The sequence below is a fragment of the Hylobates moloch genome, unplaced genomic scaffold (genome assembly GCF_009828535.3).
Source record: "Hylobates moloch isolate HMO894 unplaced genomic scaffold, HMol_V3 SCAFFOLD_16, whole genome shotgun sequence".
Lineage (NCBI taxonomy): Eukaryota > Metazoa > Chordata > Mammalia > Primates > Hylobatidae > Hylobates > Hylobates moloch.
The window spans coordinates 68,204,040-68,223,077 of NW_026652291.1; the positions used below are offsets into that span (position 1 = coordinate 68,204,040).

At 40.7% G+C, this 19,038-nt stretch overlaps 1 protein-coding gene and 1 pseudogene across 8 annotated transcripts in view; one reads left to right on the forward strand and one right to left on the reverse strand.

Moving 5' to 3' along the window:
* HEATR5A (HEAT repeat containing 5A) overlaps nucleotides 1-19,038 on the reverse strand; it is a 131,025-nt gene that overhangs the window by 4,028 nt on the left and 107,959 nt on the right. For 7 of the 8 annotated variants that reach the window (XM_058429558.1, XM_058429556.1, XM_058429557.1 and 4 more), the window contains 7 exons: nucleotides 14,466-14,714; nucleotides 13,428-13,555; nucleotides 11,957-12,104; nucleotides 10,109-10,381; nucleotides 9,160-9,252; nucleotides 7,500-7,724; nucleotides 406-560 (listed from right to left, as the gene is read on the reverse strand). In XM_058429558.1, the coding sequence (XP_058285541.1) occupies nucleotides 406-560; nucleotides 7,500-7,724; nucleotides 9,160-9,252; nucleotides 10,109-10,381; nucleotides 11,957-12,104; nucleotides 13,428-13,555; nucleotides 14,466-14,714 (1,271 nt within the window). The remainder of the gene's footprint in view (nucleotides 1-405; nucleotides 561-7,499; nucleotides 7,725-9,159; nucleotides 9,253-10,108; nucleotides 10,382-11,956; nucleotides 12,105-13,427; nucleotides 13,556-14,465; nucleotides 14,715-19,038) is intronic. The other variant, XM_032179645.2, reaches the window with a different exon arrangement.
* LOC116456508 (small nucleolar RNA U3) lies at nucleotides 11,746-11,825 on the forward strand (annotated as a pseudogene).

Below are 19,038 nucleotides of genomic sequence, written 5' to 3' on the forward strand. Positions count from 1 at the left end.
CCTCCCAAAGTGCTGGATGGAATTACAGGCATGAGCCACAGTGCCTGGCCTCCCTTTCTTTTTTTTTTTTTTTTTTTTAAATAAAATCCACTATGATATGCTACAAAGTATCTTATAAAAGTCCCTTACAAAGTTCTAGTGCTACATCAATCTTAAGATTCCTCCATTTCAAATTCAGTTTCTTAACATTTCCTCTTCTGCCACTATGCTCTACCCTTAGGGCTGAAGAACAAGACTACTGTTACTTGGCTTTGTCACTCCTGAAATAGAAATTAATCTTAAATCTAAAAATAAAAAATTTGTAGTCTAATACTTCCTATTGGAGCCAACAAAATCACACAGAAAATTTTGTGAAAGCCTAGCCATTGTCCTATTACATACATCTTTCTGCTAAAAGACACTTACCACAGGATCTTTTATCTCAAGAGTAGCTTTAAATTTATCAATACAGCGCTTCTGAAGGCATGGGATGGTAGTTACTTCTGGACTGGCAGACAAAATAAACACTGTGATAGCAGTAAGCAGACTGACTTCATCAAGTTCTTGGTGTGTTTCATCAACTAAAGAGAAATGCTCTATTAGAAACAGATCATATTTACTGCTTTATATACCTGTGTGAAGCTGTCTTCAGTTTGGTAGTAACAGTTTGGTGTACACAACAGATACAGACAATGAACGCTGACTAAGAACCCTGGCAAATGTACATTTTAAGATGTGCATTATAAGTAATTCTAGAGCTAAGAACTACCAAAGCAATTACAATCTTTAAAGGTTAAGCCATCAGTAAATAAATACATACATTTACTAGGAATATATATTTATTAGTTGTGTGACTTTGGACATCTAACTCCATCTTCAGTTTTCTCATCCATAAAATGGGAATAACAACAGTACTCACATTGACAGGGTTGTGAAGATTAAATGAGTTAATCCATGTGAAACATTTAGAATAGTATGCTACACATGATGCTCAGTATATGCTACTTATCATGTTAATTATTTTTACTGTGAAGCAACACAGAAATGCTTACACAATTATTTTCTCTTTGTTAAAGTATTTTTATAATACATGTATCAAGTGAAAATACCTTAGCACTTTACAAATATGATTTCTCAAGAGTAGAGAAAAACCTGAAAACAGCTGTGTAGATCACAATCATTTGAAGGAATTTTCTATTAGAAGTAATCTACCTTTATTTTCCAGTCATACTCTCATTAAATAATTTTAATGAAACTGCTGTGGAAAAAAAATCACCGTTACTCAAAAAGAAAAGGTGTAGCAAATTCAAATATTTAAATTGTTTAAGAATGGGTTGATACTTATGAAGAAATGACATACATATGTAGTAGTTTCGGTCACATTCATTCAACAAGTACTTAAGAAACACTGTGGGCCGGGCGCGGTGGCTCACGCTTGTAATCCCAGCACTTTGGGAGGCCGAGGCGGGCGGATCACGAGGTCAGGAGATCGAGACCACGGTGAAACCCCGTCTCTACTAAAAATACAAAAAAATTAGCCGGGCGTGGTGGCGGGCGCCTGTAGTCCCAGCTACTCAGAGAGGCTGAGGCAGGAGAATGGCGTGAACCCGGGAGGCGGAGCTTGCAGTGAGCCGAGATTGCGCCACTGCACTCCAGCCTGGGCGACAGAGCGAGACTCCGTCTCAAAAAAAAAAAAAAAAAAAAGAAACACTGTGTGCCAGCCCTCTTTTAGGCACAGAGAATACATCTTGTAGAGAAGATACACTATAAACTGAGAAGCAAAGACTTCAAGCTAGTGATAAGGTCTAAGCATATAAAAATATATTAAAAAGCTGGCTGGGCGCGGTGGCCTGTAATCCCAGCACTTTGGGAGGCTGAGGCAGGCGGATCACTTGAGGTCAGGGGTTCAAGACCAGCCTGGCCAACATGGTGAAGCCTGGTCTTTACCAAAAATACAAAAATTGTCCAGATGTGGTGGCGCATGACTGTAATCCCAGCTACTCGGGAAGCTGAGGCAGGAGAATCACTTGACATCGGGAGGCGGAGGTTGCAGTGAGCCAAGATTACGCCACTGCATTCCAGCCTGGGCTGCACAGGGAGACTCCGTCTCAATAAAAACAAAACAAAACAAACATCACACCAGGAACAGTATTGTGTGTCTACAGTCCTAGCTACTTGAGACACTGAGGTGGGAGGATTGGTTGAGTCCAGGAGTTCAAGGCTGCAGTGCACAATGATCGTGCCTGTGAATAGACACTGCACTCCAGCCTGGGCAACACAGCAAGTCCCTGTCTCTTTAAACAAACAAACAAACAAACAAACAAACAAACAAACAACATTCAAAGTAGCTCAGGACAGTCTATACTGGGTGATCAGAGAAAGCCTTGAGGAGACAATACCTGAGTTGACTATACTCAAGAGGCACAGTAGCAGTGAAAGCAAAATTTTATGGATGAATAGGATTTATTTTATAAAAGACATCTGAATGATTTTGAGGTAAAATAAGTACACAGTTAATATTTAAAGTTAACATGTAGCACTGTTATAAGCACTTTATATACATTAAATATTTAATCAACATAAAAGCATCATGAGGTAGGTACTCTTATATCTCTCATTTTATGGACGAGAAACAGAAATTCAGTCATTTGTCCAAGTCACACAATTAGTAAGGCAGAAAGTTTGATTACAGAGAGTGTACTGTTAACTATAATGCTATACTGCTTCCCTTACAGCAGTTATTTTTAACCACCTATAGCAACTTGAAACTGCAACAGAGTCAGCTAATTTGTTTAGTAAAAATGTCTTTATTCTCAGCAAGATAAAGTTCTCCTGGGTTCCTTTTACCATTTCTTCTAAAATATCTTTATTCCTACTCTCTTTTACCTAGGATAGATGCACAATTCGCTTAGCTAGCCATACGAATGAGTCATCTTGGAAATGAATCCTCCAGCTGCAGCCCTGGCCAACACCTTAACAGTAATTTCATGAGAGAACCTAAGCTAGAACCACATAGCTAAACTGCTCCTAATCCTGGACCCATAGAAACTGTCAGATAATATAATATGTGTTTGCTCTTTTAAGCCACTAAGTTTTGAGGCAATTTGTTGGGCAGGAAACATTTAACCTGTCATGATCAACTCCTTCATTTCTCTTAGTAGCTAGTCTAAATCCTGTCCTAGCCTAATTCCCTGATGCACATCCAAAAACAAAAACAACAACAACAAAACCCATCTTTTTGCACGTGAGATGAAAGAGGCAAGCTCATCATAACCCTCAACATGAATTATTATTCTTATTTGTAGAGACAGTATCTTGTTATGTTGCCCACACTGGTCTTGAACTCCTGGCCTCAAGCGGTCCTCTCACCAAGGCCTCCCAAAGTGCTGGGATTACAGGAGTGAGCCACACTGGCCAGCCCTCAACATAAAAACTTGTAGCTATAATATTATTTTCCATCCTTACCTGCTGTTCTTTCCTCATATTGGCAGAGGTCAATCCTTTTAAATGTGCTGTAAATTTTATTCCTTCTGCCTAGACAGGGATGCTGCTTTCCTTTCTAATACTTCTATCTCCAACCCCATGTCCACCTGCTTTTTTTCCCCTGTATGAACTCATGCTTGAATGTCATCTTAAAAAAAAGTTATCCCTTGACCTTACACTTTCCATTTAGCTATTTCTCTTCTTCCTGTGAAGCCTATATTTGATCTTTTCCATTCCTTACACCTCTCATTTGTGCCTCAACACTGTGAGCTCTATCCCCCACACTGTTTGGCCTCTCTACAGTATTTTATAGTGCTGACCACTCCCTCTTTATTAAAAACTGGCTTATGTAACTACATTATCTTCTGAATCTCCTCTCACCTTAATTTTGGTCCTCTTCTTGGTCCAGAAACTCAAGCTGAGTGATTTCAATTGTCCCATAGGTTACATTGACAGCTCCCAAATACATATATAGTCCAGAAAGTATCTCTAGCCCAGACTACTTTCTTGAATTCCATACCACTACCCATCTGCTCCATTTGACTATCCTCTAGGCACTTCAAAATCAACTCACTATCTTCTCCTAAAAACCCTCACTTGGTTATTTCTGTTAATCACATTTGAGTGTTCAAGTCATCCTACCCTTTCAACTCCTAAATCAAACTATCAGTAAGTTCTGTTGAAAACTGCTTAACATTTTACTTTTCATCATTTTACTCCTTTTTGTCCATACTATTATTATCTTATCTCCCACAGTTTGACTTTCTTCTTTACACTGCTGCCAAGAGCGAACCTTTAGAATCGCAAATCCAAGCACATTACTTTCCTTTTTAAAACCCTTTCATGGCCGGGCACGGTGGCTCATGCCTGTAATCCCAGCACTTTGGGAGGCCAACGTGGGTGGATCATCTGAGGTCAGGAGTTCGAGACCAGCCTGACCAACATGGAGAAACCCCATCTCTATGAAAAATACAAAAAAAATTAGCCAGGCGTTGTGGCACATGCCTGTAATCCCAGCTACTCGGGAGGCTGAGGCAGGAGAATTGCTTGAACCTGGGAGGCAGAGGTTGTGGTGAGCCAAGATCGCGCCATTGCACTCCAGTCTGGGCAACAAGAGCAAAACTCCGTCTCAAACAAAACAAAACAAAACAAAAAACCCTTTCGGCCGGGCATGATGGCTCATGTCTGTAATCCCAGCACTTTGGGAGGCCGAGGCGGGCAGATCACGAGGTCAGGAGTTCAAGACCAGCCTGACCAACATGGTGAAACCCTGTCTCTACTAAAAATACAAAAAAAACAAAAATTAGCCAGGCCTGGTGGTGAGTACCTGTAATCCCAGCTACTCAGGAGGCTGAGGTAGGAGAATCGCTTGAACCTGGGAGGCAGAAGTTGCAGTGAGCTGAGATTGCACTATTGCACTCCAGCCTGGGCAACAGAGTGAGACTCCATCTCAAAAACAACAACAACAACAAAACGTTTCATGATTCCACATGCCTAATAAAGGCAGTCCAAATCATGCCAAGCCCTCCATAATCTGGCCCCATGTACCATCCAACTTCATTTCTTTCCCTACTAATCACCATTCACCACTCTTATACACTCTTCCATCCAAACCCACATCCCCTCATTGTTCTACTTGCCTTCCTTAGCTATTTAATTCTCCAGGTTTTTGGTCAAACTGTTGTACCTAGAATCCATTTCTTTCTCTTTTTTTTGAGACAGAGTCTCGCTCTGTCGCCCAGGTTGGAGTGCAGAGGTTGCGATCTTGGCTCACACGGCAATCTCCACCTCCGGGGTTCAAGCGATTCCTAGAATCCATTTCTATGATGTCCATGTGGAGAAAACTTTCTAATCCTTTAAGATGTTGACTCTTCTGAGAAGCCTCTAGTGGTGGATACAGAGATGTACCACTGAGACCCCCTTCAAGGGAGAATGTGCTGCCCAGCTGTGGGAAGTGTGATTAAGGGGTCAGCTCCTTCCGGATCAGTCTCAGCTAGAGATGGCTGTCTTACCTGAGATCAAATCCTTCCTGGAGCAGCCCACATTTGAAGGCCAGGCCATTTCTGTCATATGTTAAGACACTCTGATGGGCAATCTGGCTCCAGAGCTCCTCAGACGGATTTACTCAGATTTTTTGGGAAACTGTCACAGTTTGACTTCTTTTGCCCAATACTGCCTTCCCCTCTTCCCTTCACAGATGTTGTTTCTTAATAAACTTCTTGCTCCCCAAACTCCCTCTCGGTGAGTACTTTTAGAGAGTCCTACTTGTGACACTCTGCCTGATTTCACTTAAACAGTACTAATTACTCCCATTTTTTAAAAAAAACCAGTTAGAGTTTTTTTTATTGTACTAGAAATGCAGTGATAATTAAGACTATTGCCTTTGGGAAATTCTTAAGGTAATAATCACACCCTACCGCAATTTATAGGAGCCAGACTCCACTAGATTCCCAACTTTGGGCAAAGTGGGTGGTCAATAAATGCTATTTCAGTTGAAAACATTTTATACGTAAAATGAAATACGGCAAATTGTGACATTTATAAACAAAACTGGGAAGGCAGGGAAAATGCACAATGTGTCTAAAGACTTTTTATAATCACTACAACATACTATTGAAAATGAAAACCTTACAAAAATAAGAAAAAAGAGAAACAAGTTTTTTGGGTTTTTTTTTTTTTTTTTTTTTGAGATGGAGTCTCGCTTTGTCCCCCAGGCTGGAGTACAGTGGTACGACCTCAGCTCACTGCAACCTCGGCTCACTGCAACCTCTGCCTCCCGGGTTCAAGCGATTCTCCTGCCTCAGCCTCCTGGGTAGCTAGGATTACAGGTGTGAGCCACCACACCCGATGAAAAACAAGTTTTAATGGATGCTGAAAATAATACTGGCTATCATTTATTGATATATGCCAGGTAATAAGTGAGATGCTTTTCACATATTGTTACTGCTCTAATAATTTCTTGCAACATAATATCGCTATTTATTAATAAGAAAACTAAGGTGCAGAAAAACTGAATAACTTGGCTAGTCACTTAGTAAATGCTGGCATGGTGAACCAGATTGGTCTTTTTGTATGGCTTATGTACTTTTCAGTATACTGTGTGTATTAAAAACTTCCGTTGGCTAGACATGGATCATACTACATTTTTTACTAAACACACTATTACATCTGAAGGTCTTTCACTGTCAAAATATAGGTTGCCTGTCATTTAACAACCTTAATGCTGTTAAAATCGGAACACGGCTTTTTAATTTTATTTTTTTGAGAGAAGAGTCTTGTTCTGTCACTCAGGCTGGAGTGCAGTGGCACAATCTTGGCTCACTACAAGCTCTGCCTCCTGGATTTAAGCAATCCTCCTGCCTCAGCCTTCTGAGAGCTGGGACCACAGGCGTGCACTACCACACCTGGCTAATTTTTGTATTTTCAGTAGAGATGGGGTTTCACCATGTTGGCCAGGCTGGCCTTGAACTCCTGACCTCAAGTCATCCGCCAGCTTCGGCCTCCCAAAGTGCTGGGATTACAGACGTGAGCCATCGTGCCTGGCCCCAGAACACAGCTTTATTATTTTTTTGGGGGGGGACAGAGTCTCACTCTGTTGTCCAGGCTGAAGTGCAATGGCGTGATCTTGGCTCCCTGCAACCTCTGCCTCCAGAGGGTTCAAGCAATTCTCCTGTCTCAGTGGAGTAGCTGGGATAGCATTGGGTAGCTGGGATTACAGGCGTGTGCCACCAGACCTGGCTGATTTTTGTATTTTTAGTAGAGACGGGGTTTCACCATGTTGCCCAGCTGGTCCCAAACTCCTGACCTCAGGTGATCCACCTGCCTTGGCCTCCCAAAGTGCTGGGATTACAGGTGTGAGCCACTGCGCCTGGCCAATTTTCTATCTACTTATACATATCCTCTAAACACGAAGTATTGAATATGGTCTCCTCTAGGTGATATGGCCAAATATGATCAAGTAAAATATCTTATCCTCAAAAAACTCTTCTTCTCACTTTTTAAAACAAACTGAACTGCTTCCAAATAGCCTCAATTACCTGGATCCCAACAGTCAAGAATTGTTGTTAAGGCACTTCGGAGAAGGTCAGTCCAAGCAGTATGGCTCTTTTCTGCCCGGGCCATGGGAGAAGATAATATTCCTTTTAGAGCCTGTAGGGAAGCTGCAACTGTCGAAGATAACTGGCCCCCAGGTAACTTCACAGCAGTCTCTCTGAGGACCCCGATTGTGAGGTACAATATAGTAGGGAGAATTGAGATGCTTCCTGTAAGATACATTTTTTAAAAACACACTGGATTTCAAGCTATACATACATGGTTCCTAAAAAGAAATCATCAAGGAGTAAGACAATGTCAGATTTTTAGTTCTTAAAAGATGATTTCTAATAAAGAATTATAACTGTTAAGATAATGTAAGTAGCTTTATTAAAATTTTTAAGGATGGATTAAATCTTGATGGTTATAACTGGAGATGATGTTTAAATTGTATGAGTATCATTGTGCTTTTGCTGTTTTTGTTTTCTTTGGCAGTTGATAAATGAATTTATTTTTATTTATCTTTTACTGTGGTAAAATATATACAACATAAAGTTTACCATTTTAACCATTTTTAGCATACAGTCCAGTGGCATTAAGTACATTCACAATGTTGCCTGGGCAACACAGTGAGACTTCATCTCTACAAAAAAAAAAAAAAAAAAAAAAAATAGCTGGGATGGTGGTGTGTGCCTGTGGTCCCAGCTACTTAGGAGGCTGAGGTGGGAAGACTGCTTGAGCCCAGGGTGTTGAGGCTGCAGTGAGCTGAGATTGTACCACTGAACTCCAGCCTGGGCACAGAGTGAGACCCTGTCTAAAAAAAAAAAAAAAACAAACCAACTAACAAAAAAATAACACCTTTAGTGGCTGAGTGTGGTGACTCATGCCTGTAATCCCAGCACTTTGGGAGGCCACAGTGGGTGGATCATGAGGTCAGGAGTTCCAGACCAGCCTGGCCAATATGGTGAAACCCTGTCTCTTCTAAAAATACAAAAATTAGCCGGGTGTGGTGGCGCACGCCTGTAGTCCCAGATACTCAGGAGGCTGAGGCAGAAGAATTGCTTGAATCCGGGAGGCAGAGGTTGCAGTGAGCTGAGATTGCGCCACTGCACTCCAGCCTGGGTGACACAGCAAGACTCCATTTCAAAAAACAAACAAACAAAAAACAAAAAAAAACACCTTTAGCAGAAATATGTTTACCAATTAAGAAGTATCTACTAAGTACTAAATACCTATAATCTGCTAGGTTTCACAGAATATACAAAATTTAATTGGAAACAAGACATTTCTCTTTTATATGTAATAATCAATTACATATAATGCCTTTGTAGGACAGATACGAGCTACAGACCTACATATGGAAATAACACATGCATATACATGAAAAAACAAAACTCAGATGAGCTAGAGTTTTTCAGGAAGCCTTTATACATGAGGTAGCCCTGCAGTTGAACCATGAAGGAAAAAAAATTTTAAAAAGCAGATAAGGGTCATTTCAGATCAAGTAACGACACGATAGCACAGAACAAGGATGAACATGAAGCCTCTTGGGTTTAGGATTTGCAAAGAAGGAACTGAAAAAAGGTAATGACTTAGCAGAGCTACACAGAGAGCCTTAAATGCTATGTTAAAGAGTATGGACTTGCTGGGCATGGTGGCTCACACCTGTAGTCCCAGCACTTTCGGATATCAAGGAGAGAAGATCACTTGAGGCCAGGAGTTCAGGACCAGCCTGGGCAACACAGCAAGACTCCATCTCTACAAAAAATTTAAAAAAAAATTAGCCAGGTATGGTGGCACAGGCCTGAGTCCTAACTACTCAGGAGGCTAAGGCAGGAGGATTGCTTAAGCCCAGGAGTTTGAGGTTACAGTGAACTATGATTGTTCCACTGCACTCTGGCCTGGGTGACAGAGAAAGTACTTGTGTCAAACAACAACAAAAAAGAGTATGGAGTCAATTCCAAACAGAACCAGATACAACGACAAACTTCTGCCATCACTGAGGCAGGAAAAGTCTGTTAGAAACTGTATACCAAAACATGCCCAAGCACTAATAATTGCCACCGACTGGTCAGAAGTACTGTCAATCATAGAAGAGCATATCTACAATACTTGCTATCTATATTTTCACTCTCTTTTTTTTTTAGACGTAATTTCACTCTTGTTGCCCAGGCTGGAGTGCAATGGCGTGATCCTGGCTCACTGCAACCTCCGCCTCCTGGGTTCAAGCGATTCTCCTGCCTTAGCCTCTTGAGTAGCTGGGATTACAGGCATGTGCCACCACGCCTGGCTAATTTTGTATTTTTAGTAGAGACGGGGTTTCACCATGTTGGTCAGGCTGGTCTCGAACTCCTGACCTCAGGTGATCCACCCACCTTGGCCTCCCAAAGTGCTGGGATTACAGGCATGAGCCATTGCGCCTGACCCTCTATATTTTTACTTTTAGTGAAACAATTTATTAAACTGTAATCCTAATCTTAGAGGATTAAAGACAATGCCCAAATGTTTGGGTCAGCATTCATTTAAAAAGAAAAAGATTAGCAACTAGACTCCATTATCCATTAAAACCATTTCTCTTCTAGGTCAAGTCAAGCAATCACATACCACAGCATACCTTCAGGAGAGCACACTGCAGGAAGTTCGGAAAGGATAACCAATGCAGCTGAAACCAATCTACTTCCATCTTCTGATAGCATCTGTGGCTTCCTAGCTTTTACTCCTGGGCTACCTGTCAATTTAGGGTTTAATTCTGGGAGCTGTCTAACTAGAATGCATACACACAATTCCAGTGTTGCAAAGACCAAAGACTTCCCAGGCACAAGTCCTCCGGTGTCCTTTCCCTCTCCAAACTCTGGCAGAGTTTCCTTTTCAGCAGCCCCATCATCAACTAAAAGAAAGAACAGTGTTTAATAAATACTTTGTGCTTGCTCTGCTTCTGGTAGATGGCAATTTAGTTAAATCCTGTTACAGGAAATACATTTATTTTATTTTTTTGAAACCGAGTCTCACTCTGTCACACAGGCTGGAATGCAATGGCGTGATCTCGGCTCACTGCAACCTCTGCCTTCCAGTTTCAAGCAATTCTCCTGCCTCAGCCTCCCAAGTAGCTGGGATTACAGGCATGCACCACCATGCCCAGCTAATTTTCGTATTTTTAGTACAGACGAGGTTTCACCATGTTGGTCAGGCTGGTCTAGAACTCCTGACCTCAAGCGATCCACCCGCCCCAGCCTCCCAAAGTGCCAGGATTACAGGTATGAGCCACTGCGCCCGGCCAGGAAGTACATTTAATGACTAAATTTTGGGTGTTAAAGACTGAGGGAGAAAGAAGTTATGAAGGTAAAAGTAATCTTCTTTATTAAAAGTAATCATCTTTATTATGACTTCCTATTGCAACTGGTCAAAAGAAGTCTTTTTAATCCTGTCAGCCTTACAATATTGCCCGGTTAACTCCTTCTTGCTGTTAAGACGTAAACCTGATAGCTAGAGCTCCAGAAATTACCATGTGACCTTACGTATCGATGGTGGCTGGACAGAAAGACAGAAAGTCACGTCCTTAATGTCTTTAAGAAGGTGCCATGTCAGCCCTAGACTGCCTATCTCTGGCCACCTATTTAGATGAGCAAATAAATCTTTGGGGTTTAAATCCTCTGTTATATTGGATTTTTTATAATATGTAGCCAACTATAATCTTAAGTGGTAAACTCTCCAATACCATATTAGACTTGTAAATGAGCAATCTGCAAACATAAGTTCTTTCCGTGCACGTTGGTAAACACAGCTAAAGCAAGTACTCTAGTAGTGTAAGGGATTTATTTCTTCCAGGTTTTGTTAAAATTCTCATTTCACCCAGAGAATAGTAGTTTAACTACTGACAATATCTAAACATGTAGAGGTGAATGAGAAGATTTAAAACCATGCCAGGCTGGGCATGATGGCTCATGCCTGTAATCCCAGCACTCTGGGAGGCCGAGGTGGGTGGATTGTCTGAGTCTAGGAGTTCGAGAGACCAGGCTGGGCAACATGGCCACATCCCGTCTCTACTAAAAAATACAAAAAAATTAGCCAGGCATGGTGGCATGCGCCTGTAGTCCTAGCTACTCAGGAGGCTAAGGTGGGAGAATCACCTGAGCCTGGGAGGTCAAGGCTGCAGTGAGGCGAGATTGTGCCAATGCACTCCAGCTTGGGCAACTGGAGTGAGACCTTGTCTCACTAAATAAGTAAATAAATAAATAAATAAAGCCATGCCTAAAGACTCTACTTTCAGGGATCATTTCTATAGTTTATTACCAGAGAAGTTCCTCTGAATGTGTAGAGCACAAAAAGTAAATAAGGCCATGCCTAGACATGTTATATTTGTACTACACACAAAAGATTATCAAAACTATATAGACACATTAAATAATACTTTACAAAAGAATGATGCTATTTGATCAACTCGGCATTAAAGATTAACATTTACCTTCTGCACTTCGTCTTTTTTCCTTCACATGTTCTTGAGCAGCACAGATAATCTGCCTTACCACTTCAAGTGAAGCCAACTGAATGGAAGGTGATTCTCTGGTTAAAATTACTCGATGTAGAACATTCAGCAATTCTATACCCAAGTCCTATCATGGAAATCATGTACAGGACACTGTATTAGAAATTATACATTTCTTTTGTAAAAAATACCAATGCTAAATGCCATGACAAAATTCAGAAAAAGAGAATATAACAAATTGCTTTAGTGCAATAAAGTTAAGTAACACTTGCTCCATTTTAAATCAACTCCAGAGGCTGGGCACAGTGGCTCATGCCTGCAATCCCAGCACTTTGGGAGGCCGAGGTGAGTGGATTACTTGAGGCCAGGAGTTCGAGATCAAGCCTGGCCAACATGGTGAAACCCTGTCTCAACCTGATTTATGTTTTAAACCTAATAAAAGTTAGTATTAAACACTTAAATAATAGACAGTCTATGCAGAGGAAATTATACTACTCACTTATCTTTTTTTTTGAGACGGAGTCTTGCTCTGTTGCCCAGGCTGAAGTGCAGTGGCGCGATCTCTGCTCACTGCAAGCTCCGCCTCCCAGGTTCACACCATTCTCCTGTCTCAGCCTCCCGAGTAGCTGGGAGTACAGGTATGCACCACCACACCCAGCTAATTTTTTTTTTGTATTTTTAGTAGAGACAGGGTTTCACTGTGTTAGCCAGGATGGTTTTGATCTCCTGACCTCGTGATCCGCCGGCCTCAGCTTCCCAAAGTGCTGGGATTACAGACGTGAGCCACCTCGCCCGGCCACTACTCACTTATCTTAACATCCAAGAGTCAATAACAAAAGTAATATACTTGATAAAACACGGTATCAAAAGTATCTGCCCAATGCACACTTGCCCTTGAGAAAAGCAGTCAAAGCAAAGTACCATACTTTGTACAGGAACCCTTTTCCCATGGCCACACCCAAGTCAGATATTAGTGTCTGACTCCACCTACAGGCTAGCCAGCAATCTCTTAAAAAGACCTGGAAGGAGAACTCAGCCAACAGGAATACTTTGTAATGGACTGTAACTACATGAACCCATTAGATTCTCTCTTGGGGAATGGAATATAAGATATAGGTATATACACAAAGAGCAGGGTATGCAGAAGTAGAAAGAGACAAAGAATAAATGCCACATGTGATTAGTGGCTACTGTCCTCGACAATGCAATATAGAACCCTCCCATCATTGCAGAAAGAAGCAGAGACAGAAAAGTGGCAGAGTAAGAGGCATGACTGCTTTTGGGTCAACACATATGCTTATGGCATTCTGGTTCAAGGCCTAGCTGTGCAGCTATACGGTTTTTAAAAAAATTTCTCTGTGTTTACTTTCTGTTAACTATAGAAACCTGAACATGTTTCTCTTCCTTAAAGACTACAGAAGCCTTACAAAAAAAACCCCAGATAAATCACCTGATCATTGCCAATTTTTGATCTGGGCCAAGGTACATCTAGAAGTGCTTGCAATGCATGTAAACAAGCAGTTATGCTTTCCATGGTTGCATCTGAACGTAAGGAACATAGAAATTCCACGCTGATTCCTGTGGAAAGCAAAAAAAGAGGAGGAGGCTTCTTTCAAATTATTAGTTTATGAAATTAAGTAATTAATCTTATATTTTGGTAAGATATATAAACAAACCGTAAAAAGGTAATACAAATAAATCACAATGAATTTAAGACCAAACAATTAAATGACAAGTCACTTAATAGTTTGTTTCTATCTACATGTACAAAAAAAAAAATCTATGCCGGGCACGGGGGCACATGCCTGTCATCCCAGCACTTTGGGAGGCCGAGGCAGGCAGATCATCTGAGGTGGGGAGTTTGAGACCAGCCTGACCAACATGGAGAAACCCTGTCTCAATTAAAAATATAAAATTAGCTGGGCATGGTGGCACATGCCTGTAATCCTGGCTACTCGGGAGGCTGGGGCAGGAGAATTGTTTGAACCCAGGAGGCAGAGGTTGCGGTGAGCCGAGATTCCTCCATTGCACTTCAGCCTGGGCAACAAGAGCAAAACTCTGTCTCAAACAAACAAACAAAAATCTAAACTAGGCTTGTGCACTAGTTGCTTAGTTGCTATGAAACAGTTCAAAGCTGCAAAAATTACAATGAAATTGCACCAGAAAACATATGGAGTTTCATAACTTTACTTTGGCCAAAATTTATTGGGTGATTACCATGTATCAGTCACTGTGCTTTGACATACATCTTTTTATTAAATTCTCATAATAGTTGACAAAGTAGGCACTATTATTGACACTAATTCTGACATAAATGAGCAGACAGCTTAAGTAATTTATATTTTTATTTTCAATTGACAATAATTGTGAGCTTGAGTTGAAATCGTGCCACTGCACTCCGGCCTGGGCGAAAGAGCGAAACTCCATCTCAAAACAAAACAAAACAAAACAAAACAAAACCACCCCCCCCCCCCCCGGTTTAACTGACCTAAAATAAGATGGAATCTATCAGTGTAGACATCCTCAGGGGACTTTATGGTAGCCCCAGATGATGAACCCTGACACATGGAAGTTGGTGTTACAGGCCTGGAGAGATTAGATGCTCCTTCATCTGGGTCAGCAACAACAAAGCCCGTGCTTGTAAGCCACAATGCTGTAGCATGGAGGATAAGTGCCCAGGAGTTGTAATAATGCAATTTTGCATTTTCACTAGTCTCTGCTGTGTAGAAAGCACCGCCTAAAGCAAATAGTTTCAGGAAAAATAAAAGAAGAGATTAGCTTCCAATATATTTTCTCTTTTTTCTGTTACAAGATATAGACCATTTCCATCACTCTGAAAGTTCCCTTGTACCCTTTTTCTGTCATTTCCCTATACCCTAAGGCAACTACTTTCTACTTTTCATCAGCACAGATTAGTTTTGCCTATTCTTGAACTTCATATAAATAGAATCACATATACATATGTACTTATTTGTGACTAATATTTTGTTAACAAAATAACCTAACAACATTTTTAGAGATTCATTCATGCTGCTGTGTTATCAGTATTTTGTTATCAATGTTCTTATCTTTACTGAGAGTACAACTGATAGGTCATAGGGCTGATCTACTTTTAACTTCATAAAAAGTTTTCAGCCTAATTTGTAACTTTTTATAATTTAATCATAAACATTTTAAAACAAAATATGTGTATATGTGTGATTAAAATAAATACCAATACCCATTTACCCACTTCCAAGATGAACATTAACATTTTCCCTGATTTTCTTAAATCTCTCTTAACTTTTTCTTTTTTTTTTTTTTTCAGATGGAGTCTCACTGTGTCACCCAGGCTGGAGTGCAGTGGCGTGATGTCGGCTCACTGCCAACCTCTGACTTCTGGGTTCAAGCGATTCTCCTGCCTTAGCCTCCTGAGTAGCTGGGACCACAGGTGTGCACCACCATGCCCAGCTAATTTTTTGTATTTTAGTAGAGACAGGGTTTCACCATGTTGCCCAGGTTGGTCTTGCACTCCTGGGCTCAGGCAATCTGCCCACCTCAGCCTCCCAAAGTGCTGAGATTACAGGTGTGAGCCACTGTGCCTGGCCATTTTTTTCCTTAAAAAACCTAAAACTGTTAATACCACTAATTCTTGCCCCTCCTTCCATGGCTACTTTCCTCAAGCCAGTAAGAATGACTCCAAGATATGGTCTTATACTTTCACAATAATGTATGTATTCAGTAATAACATATGCTATTGTTTTGTGTGTTTAAACGTTTACTTAAAAGGCATCATACTGTATTTTTTTTTTTTTTGAAACTCTGAACATTTTATAATTTTTATTCTCAGTGTTGGAGTGATGGAATTATACAGACATTGATATAAACAATTTTTAAGGGTTCTTTTTTTGTTGTTGTTGTTTTTCCTTTCTTTTGTTTTTTTTTTGTTTGTTTTTTTTATTATACTTTAGGTTTTAGGGTACATGTGCACAATGTGCAGGTTTGTTACATATGTATCCATGTGCCACGCTGATTTCCTGCACCCATTAACTCGTCATTTAGCATTATGTATATCTCCTAATGCTGTCCCTCCCCCCTCCCCCAACCCCACAACAGTCCCCGGAGTGTGATGTTCTCCTTCCTGTGTCCATGAGTTCTCATTGTTCAATTCCCACCTATGAGTGAGAACATGCGGTGTTTGGTTTTTTGTCCTTGCGATAGTTTACTGAGAATGATGTTTTCCAGTTTCATCCATGTCCCTACAAAGGATATGAACTCATCCTTTTTTATGGCTGCATAGTATTCCATGGTGTATATGTGCCACATTTTCTTAATCCAGTCTATCGTTGTTGGACATTTGGGTTGGTTCCAACTCTTTGCTATTGTGAATAGTGCCGCAATAAACATACGTGTGCATGTGTCTTTATAGCAGCATGATTTATAATGCTTTGGGTATATACCCAGTAATGGGATGGCTGGGTCAAATGGTATTTCTAGTTCTAGATCCCTAAGGAATTGCCACACTGACTTCCTCAATGGTTGAACTAGTTTACAGTCCCACCAACAGTGTAAAAGTGTTCCTATTTCTTCACATCCTCTCTAGCACCTGTTGTTTCCTGATTTTTTAATGATGGCCATTCTAACTGGTGTGAGATGGTATCTCACTGTGGTTTTGATTTGCATTTCTCTGATGGCCAGTGATGATGAGCATTTCTTCATGTGTTTTTTGGCTGCATAAATGTCTTCTTTTGAGAAGTGTCTGTTCATGTCCTTTGCCCACTTTTTGATGGGGTTGTTTGTTTTTTTCTTGTAAATGTGTTTAAGTTCATTGTAGATTCTGGATATTCGCCCTTTGTCAGATGAGTAGGTTGCAAAAATTTTCTCCCATTCTGTAGGTTGCCTGTTCACTCTGATGGTAGTTTCTTTTGCTGTGCAGAAGCTCTTTAGTTTAATGAGATCCCATTTGTCAATTTTGGCTTTTGTTGCCATTGCTTTTGGTGTTTTAGACATGAAGTCGTTGCCCACGCCTATGTCCTGAATGGTATTGCCTAGGTTTTCTTGTAGGATTTTAATGGTTTTAGGTCTAACATTTAAGTCTTTAATCCATCTTGAATTAATTTTTGTATAAGGTGTAAGGAAGGGATCCAGTTTCAGCTTTCTACATATGGCTAGCCAGTTTTCCCAGCACCATTTATTAAATAGGGAATCCTTTCCCCATTTCTTGTTTTTGTCAGGTTTGTCAAAGATCAGATAGTTGTAGATATGCGGCATCATTTCTGAGGGCTCTGTTCTGTTCCATTGATCTATGTCTCTGTTGTGGTACCAGTACCATGCTGTTTTGGTTACTGTAGCCTTGTAGTATAGTTTGAAGTCAGGTAGGGTGATGCCTCCAGCTTTGTTCTTTTGGCTTAGGATTGACTTGGCGATGCGGGCTCTTTTTTGGTTCCATATGAACTTGAAAGTAGTTTTTTCCAATTCTGTGAAGAAAGTCATTGGTAGCTTGATGGGGATGGCACTGAATCTATAAATTACCTCGGGCAGTATGGCCATTTTCACGATATTGATTCTTCCTACCCATGAGCATGGAATGTTCTTCCATTTGTTTGTATCCTCTTGTATTTCATTGAGCAGTGGTTTGTAGTTCTCCTTGAAGAGGTCCTTTACATCCCTTGTAAGTTGGATTCCTAGGTATTTTATTCTCTTTGAAGCAATTGTGAATGGGAGTTCACTCATGTATTTTTTTTTTTTTTTTTTTTTTTTTTGTAGATGGGGTTTCACTATGTTGTCCAGGTTGGCCCTGAACTCCTGAGCTCCAGTGACCCTCCCACCTCAGCCTCCTGAGTAGCTGAGACTACCAGCATGTACCACTGTGCCTGGCTTACATGCATCCTTTATTTTTTTTTTGGCCAGGCACAGTGGCTCAAGCCTGTAATCCCAGCACTGTGGGAGGCTGAGGCGGGCAGATCACCTGAGGTCAGGAGCTCGAGACCAGCCTGGCTAACATGGAGAAACCCTGTCTCTACTAAAAATACAAAAATTAGCTGGGCGTGGTAGTGCACGCCTGTAGTCCTAGCTACTTGGGAGGCTGAGGCAGAAGAATTGCTTGAACCCGGGAGGTGGAGGTTGCAGTGAGCTGAGATCAAGCCACTGCCCTCCAGACTGGGCCACAGAGCAAGATTCCATCGTAAATAGATAAATAAACAAATAAATAAATAAATAATTTTTTTCACTTAATATTATTTTTAAGATTTACTTACAGTTGCTATATGTCTGTCATTCATTTTTCTGTTGTGTAAGTAAATCAGTTTATTTTCATTTTGTTTCCATTTTTATGCTACTGAAAAGTACAACAAACACTCCACATATCTTTTTGTGTATAATTTCAATGAAAATTCTAATAGAACTAGGCTGGGCACCATAGTATACACCATAGTCCCAGCTGCTTAGGAGGGTGAGGTGGCAGGATCACTTGAGCCCAGCTGTAGTGCACTATGATTGCTCCTGTGAACAGTCATTGTACTCCAGCCTGGGCAACCCAGCAACACCCTGTCTCTAAAAACAAACAAACCAACCAACCAAACACACACACACAAAACTAGTAGAACTTTATAGGCTCATTCTAAAATTCATATCAAAAAGTGAAAATACAATGATAGCTAAGACATTTTGGAATAACATGAAGAAGATTAAGAGTGGCTACAAAGTAACCAACCCATAAAATGCAGTATTAGTAACTGACTAAAAATAAGAACCCTATCCCTATTCCACACACACAAAATAAATTCCAGTTCTACCAAAGTTCAAAATGTAAAAGGCAAAACTGTAAAGCTTATATGTCTTTATGATCTTAAGTTTAAAAATGTATGTGGTAACATACAAAAACACAAACCATAAATGACTGACTGATTACATTCCTTAAAAAATTTTTTTTTTTAGGGAGGAACTTGCTCTGTCACCCAGGCTGGAGTGCAGTGGCACAATCATAGCTGCTTGCAGCCTCCAACTCCTGGGCTCATGGGATCTTCCCACATCAGCCTTCTGAGTAGCTGGGACTATAGGTGTACTACATCATACCCAGCTTA